This window comes from Bison bison, unplaced genomic scaffold (genome assembly GCF_000754665.1).
Source record: "Bison bison bison isolate TAMUID 2011002044 unplaced genomic scaffold, Bison_UMD1.0 scf7180017864516, whole genome shotgun sequence".
Lineage (NCBI taxonomy): Eukaryota > Metazoa > Chordata > Mammalia > Artiodactyla > Bovidae > Bison > Bison bison.
Window position 1 is genome coordinate 4509725 of NW_011495069.1, and position 6572 is coordinate 4516296.

A 6572-nucleotide genomic window follows, 5' to 3' on the forward strand; every position below is an offset into this window, starting at 1 on the left:
AAAGGGTGAGGGGGGGAGGAGGGAGGCAGAGCGGAGGTGGGGCAGGAGGGTGGGGGCAGTCGCATCATGGCAGACTTGGAGGCAGGAGGCTTGGGTGCAGGCATCTCAGAGGAGTGGATGAAGAAGCAAGGTGGAGGACAGAGCCAGAGCGGGGGGGCCCGGCAGGTCTGGGGGCCCCGGGACAGGGGGGTCCGAGGACCAGCGGCTGCCAGGGCTGGTGCCACGCTGGCAGGGACTGCGGAGATCCCCAGCGTCAGCTCCGCTCCCGCGGCTCACCATCCGCGGAGTCCGGCCGGAAGGTGATCTTGATCTCAAACTTCCTGTAGGCGTCCTTGATGGTGGGCAGCGGCAGGAAGGAGTAGGGGGTCTGCGTGAAGTAGGGCACCACGCGCTCTGCGGGCAGAAAGCACAGTTCCAGACCACACTCCCCCGGGCGGGGGCAGGGTGCGGCCGCTCCCCCGGCGGGGGTGGGGGGTGTGTGGTCTCACCTGGCACCTGCAACTGGGCGAAGGCCTTGACCTTGCCCTGGCGGTTGGTGGCGGTGCAGACGTACGTGCCCGCATCCTGGGGCTGGACCGAGGGCAGCAGCAGCATGTGGTTCTCTAGGCGGCTGTCAGGCGGCAGGTTCCCGTCCAGCTGCAGACACACCAGCACTGTGAGCCTGGCTGCGGCCGGCACCTCCGTGGGGCCTGCCTCCCAGCCCCAGCCTGAGGCCCCCACCCTCAGACCCGGAGCGCGGACTCTGGGCCAAGCCTGAGGGTCCTGGGGACACGCCACTCAGGCAGACCTGCCGGCCCCCTGCCCTGCAGTTACCTTGCTCCAGGTGATTTCAGGAGCGGGGTAGCCAGAGACCATGCAAGGGAAGACAGCTGTAGAACCTGCGGGCACGCGGACCTCAGGGGGCGTTGAGATCTGGGGCAAGGCTGAGAGGAAGGAGGGGGACGCAGGCTGTCAGCCTGATGGCGGCCACTGCCTGACTCGTTTAATCCTCACGCCTTCCCTGGGAGGGAGGCACTGTCTCCCCGTTTCACAGATGAGGGAGCTGCGGCTGGGAGGCAAAGGAGCCGTTCACTCCTGGCTGCAACGATGGAACCTGGCAGAGCCAGGGCTTGGGGACGTATCCAACTGACTCCACAGACTGAACCTCGAAAACCCACCGGGCTGGAACATTGTGCAGCCCTTGAGGGACCTGAAAAGGGGGTACTAGGGCAGCGGGGGTGAGTTTGGGGGCGAGTCAGAGGGCCTGGGGTGAAAAGGAATAGCTTTTGAAGAACACACAGATTATAACTGCCTGGCATCATGTATGCCCGTGTTTCAGTTCTTTGTTTTAATTTTAAAATCTTTAATCTTTTTTGCCATGCCACGTGGCATGTGAGATCTCAGTTCCCTGACCAGTGGACTGAACCCTCACGCCTGGTAGTGGAAGCATGAAGTCTTAACCACTGGGCCACCAGGGAAGCCTCAAGTTTTACTGTCTCGTATATCTGCTTTGTGTCTGTGTTGTCTCTGCCATCAGTGTGGGCTACAGGCGCTCCTCACAGAGCAGGCAGTCCTTCAGGTGAGGACTACGTGTCTGATTTTCTCCTGATGCCCCGTGGCACAGGTTTCCCTGCGAGTTCCAGCTGCCCCAGAGGACCACTCACGTCTATCCCCTGCTGCACCTGCTTGTTAGGAAAAGTGAAAGTGGCTCAGTCGTGTCCAACTCTTTGTGACCCCATGGACCATACAGTCCATGGAATTCTCCAGGCCAGAACACTGGAGTGGGTAGCCTATCCCTTCTCCAGGGGATCTTCCCAACCCAGGAATCAAACCAGGGTCTCCTGCATTGCAGGGGGATTCTTTACCAACTGAGCTACCAGGGAAGCCCTGCTTGTTAGGAAACCCGCTCCCTAAACACACTGAGCTGAAACTCCCCGCACGAGCGGGAAGAAGGAGGAGGGCAGGGTGGGCAGGAGACGGCCGAGCACCCCGGCCCCCACTGGCCCTCACCTTGCACAAGCAGCAGCACGTGTGACTGAGTGGTGCCCGCGGCGTTGGTGGCGGTGCAGCGGTACTGCCCGGCGTCGGCCAACTCCACGCGGGCGATCCTGACGATGCCTCCGCTCTGCACGATACCCGGCCGCAGGCGCCCGCCCACTTTGCTCCACGTCACCTGGGGCTTGGGGTCCCCCAGGGCCAGGCACTCAAACTCCACGGCGTGGCCAACCACCACGGACTGCACGGAGGTCCGGATGTTGATGAGTACGGATGGCAGAGCTGGGGAGGATGGCAGTAGATGGGGTGAGGCCGGCTGGCTGAGGCCCGGGCTCTGGGAGGCCGCAGATGACCCCGGGACAGGTGGACACTGCAGCCGAGGCCGCCATCATTTCCCTTGCCTTTTCCTGCACCCACTTCTCAGCATACTCGTTAGCTCTTTCGTTCATTCACTTCCTCACGGGTGCATCTGCCGTCATTTTCACTGGTTTGTCTAAGCACCCACAAACTCTGCGCATCTTCCTTCTCCCCGCCCTCTTTTGCAAGATTCATAAGCCCCCTTACTCTCTGCTAGTGAAAGTTGCTCCATTGTGTCCGACTCTTTGCGACCCCCTGGACTATACAGTCCGTGGGATTCTCCGGGCCAGAATACTGGAGTGGGTCGCCTTTCTCTTCTCCAGGGAATCTTCCCAACCCAGGAATCGAACCCAGGTCTCCTGCATTGCAGGTGGACTCTTTATCAGCTGAGCCACCAGGGGAGCCCAGATCTAAGCAAGATACAGTCAAATAATTCTCTTTATTTGTACACATTCAAGGGGTTTCTTTGGAGAAGGAAATGGCAACCCACTCCAGTATTCTTGCCTGGAAAATTCCATTAACAAAGGAGCCTGGTGGCTACAGTCGATGCGGTTGCAAAGAGTTGGACATCAGAGTGACTATCACTCACTCAAGGGGTTTCTTGGGGAATATGGTCCCTAAGCCTTTCATCTCTGTCCCCTGCTCTTAGCAGAAGCCTGAAGCCACCCTCCTACCTTGGACAACCAGCTGGGCACTGGCCTGGGCTTGCCCCCATGGTCCCTGGGCCTGGCACACATAGGTTCCTTGGCAATTCTGGTCCAAGTTCTGGATTCTGTGAAGAAATAAATAAGACATCGATGAATAAAAACAATTGCTGAGAATATTTGGCAACTGTGTAGGAGTTAAAAGCTGTCAGAGATCAGCACAGGATGTAAATTTCTAGTCTCCCCAGAACCCTGGGAGACAGGCAGGCAGGATGAATGTCGCCACACCCATTTCACACCAAGACCTTCTGGTCTAGAGCTCAAGGTCACACAGTTGTCAGGCAGCAGAGCTGCAGTCTGGGCCATGTGTATGTATCTGGCCCCAGAGCCTGTTCCACTTGCCTTTAACAACAGTAAGACATGGGCCACTGAGGACTGCAGCCCCTCCCTGTGCTGAGCGCTGTGCTCAGTGCTCTGGGGTCTCGCATAACCCACTGCATGACAGACAGCCCGAGGCTCAGGGAGGTGAAGTGACTTCTCAAGGCCATCATTGCACGCTCAGCCCTCCCTGTAGGGCAGGGGTTCTAACAGCCCCACTGTTTGCCTGGGTGGGGGCCCCACCCCACTCACCGGAGCACCCCATCATGCACACTGTGTGCCTGGGCTGGGGCGCACTCACCGGAGCACCCCATCATGCACGCTGTGTGCCTGGGGGGGCCCCACCCCACTCACTGGAGCACCCCACCATGCATGCTGTGTGCCCGGGGTGGGGCACCCCTCCCCACTCACCGGAGCACCCCATCATGCACACTGTGGCCGGGAGGCAGCGGACCCCCTTCCTTGACCCAGCGGAGCTGGGTGCCTGGGTCGCTGGGCACGACGCAGTGGAACTCCACGCTGGCCCCTATACTCTTAGTCTCCAGCTGAGGTGTGACCTGGACTGTGGGTGCGGATCCTGCTGGTGCGGGCGTGGCAGGGAGAGAGCCAGAGGGGCCTGCGGGGACAGGCACGAGGTTGTGAGAGTGTGTGTGTGTATGTGATATCTCCTATGCGGCGCCAGGACCCGGGAACCCCCATCCTAACATTCAAAGGACGTTCTTCTCCCATTTGCCTCTCTGACCAGGGTAAAAAGACCTTTTACTGGCAGATTCATTTACCTGCTCACTTGTTTAATTATTTATTCAACACATATAAGGGTCTGTGGGGACTTCCCTGGTGGTCCAGTAATGAAGAAACCACCTCCCAAGGCAAGGGACGCAGGTTCAACCCCTGGTCAGGGAACTGAGGTTCCACATGCCGTAGGACAGCTAAGCCTGCAAGCCCCACCTGCAGAGCCTGGGTCACTAGAGAGACGACTGCACACTGCAATGAAAGGTCCTGTGTGCTGCGGTTAAGACCCAACGCAGCCAAATAAGTGCGTATGAAAGAAAAAAAGTCTGTGAAGTGCTGGACTGTGCTTTCACAGGCTCCTGGACTTCGGGAGGGTTCAGTCTTGGAAAGATTCGGACATTTGAAGGAAGGACAGCAAAGGCTATTCTGACCCTAGTCTAAAACAGGAGGGGGCTTCCCTGGTGGCGCAGGGGATAGAAATCTGCCTGCCAATGCAGGGGAACACGGGTTTGATCCCTGATCTAAGAAGATGCTCCTTGAGCATCTAAGCTTGAGCAACTAAGCCCGGGCACCACAGCTACAGAAGCCTATGCTCTGGAGCCCAGGAGCTGCAACTGCTCAGCCCGCAGACCACAGGGTCTAAAGCCCCTGTGCCCCAGGGCCTGTGTTCCGCAACAAGAGAAGTCACTGCAGCACGAGAGTAGCCCCCACTTCTGCAACTTGAGAAGGCCCTTGCAAAGCAGTGAAGACCCATCACAGCCAAAATCAATCAATCAATCAATAAGTGAATACAAATTTACAGAAAATAGGAAGATCCCAGGTGAGGGCACCTACCTGTCCGGGTAGGTGAGTGGGTCAAATGCATATTACCACCATTTACCAAGCGCCCACTACCTGCTCCAGGCTCTACATACATGTATCTTTCTAAGTCAGCCTTTGTGCTAGCCTCGTCCTCTCTACTCGACAGGATGAAAACAATGAAGCTTGAGATCCACTGACTTGGCCAAGGTCGCACAGGCATCAAGCCACGGAGCTGGGGCATTGAACCCAGGACCCGGGCTGACTCTGGCCTGGAGCTCCCGAGGAGACCACGGAGACGCTGGATTCCCTGGAAACCTGCTGAGAGCCTGGGCAGCTGGGGTGCTGCCCCAGCACACACTCCTTGTGGTCACCGTCTGGCATTTACACAGCCCGTTCTTGCTGTGGGTGGACAAGCCCGGAGCTGCTAGGTCCAGATTCAGGCCCTGCCCTGATTGTCCAGTCCGGCAGGTGAGGCAGGCTGGGGTACTTATGTAAACATAGCCTCCGGCAGTGTGAGGTCAATGTCCAGGAGCGGGGCGGGGGACACAGCGGTGAGAGCTACAGGTGCTGAGAACAGTGAGGCGGGTCTTTCTGGAGGAGGCAGGCCTGCCTCGGGCCTTGGGGAACAGGGGAAAGGCAGGAGTTCCCGCTAGAGTAATCAAGGGAGTGCTCTGTGCCCCAAGTGAAGCGCCAGCTATGGGGCAAGTGAAGGGCTCAGACGAGCGCCTAAAGGAAAAACGGACCCCCGTCCTGCCCAGCCCGAGCCGCGGCCGCTCACCTCGGACGAGCACCTGGGCGAAGGCCTCGGCCAAGCCCACCCTGTTGGTGACCTGGCAGCGGTAGCGGCCCGAGTCCTCGGGGGCTGCGGCCTCGAACAGCAGCAGCTCGTTCCTGGCGGTGGCCCCCGCCGGGAGGTGGCCACCCACGCGGCTCCACTGGAAGGTCAGCGGGGGCGTCCCGTGAGCCAGGCACTGCAGCTGTACGGCCTCCCCGGCTCGCACCGAGGCGTGCTCCGGGACGGTGGTGGCGTAGGGCGGGCCTGGGGTCGGGGGTGGGGGAGACACAGAGGTCAGGGCGGCAGCTGACGCTGGGCCCCAGCAACTGGCCAAAGGGACCGGCGAAGCCGAAGGATGCTGAGCTCCGGGGACTGCGGATGAGGGCGGCCAGGTCCCAGGCAGGCATATGCGTGCTAGGGGAGGGCAGGCTCCCGGGGCCTGAGGGGCCTGCGACCCTCCAGATGGGGCTCCTGGGGTTCCATCTGGGACGGATGTGGAGCCTGGCTGGGGGTGGGGAGGGGCGCTTGGACCTCCATGCGGTGCAGAGACGGTAGCCTGGGGTGGGCGGGCCAGGGCCTTACTCTCTACGTGCAGGACGACGGTGGCCTCCGCGTGCCCGGCCGGGCTGGAGGCGTTGCAGATGTACTGGCCCGAGTCCTGCTGGGCCACCCGCGGGATGATGAGCGTGTCGCCTTCCAGCCGGTGCTGCCAGGGCAGTGGGGAGCGCAGCTTGGACCAGTGGATGGTGGGCTTGGGGCTGCCTGCAGAGTGGAGCGGCAGAGGTTGGTCTGGGCTGTCCCCCAGGATTGGCTGGGGGGCGGCATGGTCAGGAAGGGACCTGGGTGAGCTTGCTCCTTCATGGGGGCCACTAAGCGGGCCCCTCAGCCATCGCTGGGTGACTGCCCCCTCC

General features: G+C 60.3%; 1 protein-coding gene across 1 annotated transcript in view; it reads right to left on the reverse strand.

Moving 5' to 3' along the window:
* HSPG2 (heparan sulfate proteoglycan 2) overlaps positions 1-6572 on the reverse strand; it is an 82302-nt gene that overhangs the window by 11633 nt on the left and 64097 nt on the right. Inside the window, 8 exon segments of the mRNA XM_010830236.1 lie at positions 277-393; positions 489-636; positions 814-923; positions 1990-2256; positions 3006-3103; positions 3765-3969; positions 5665-5925; positions 6244-6423. Of these exon segments, the coding sequence (XP_010828538.1) occupies positions 277-393; positions 489-636; positions 814-923; positions 1990-2256; positions 3006-3103; positions 3765-3969; positions 5665-5925; positions 6244-6423 (1386 nt within the window).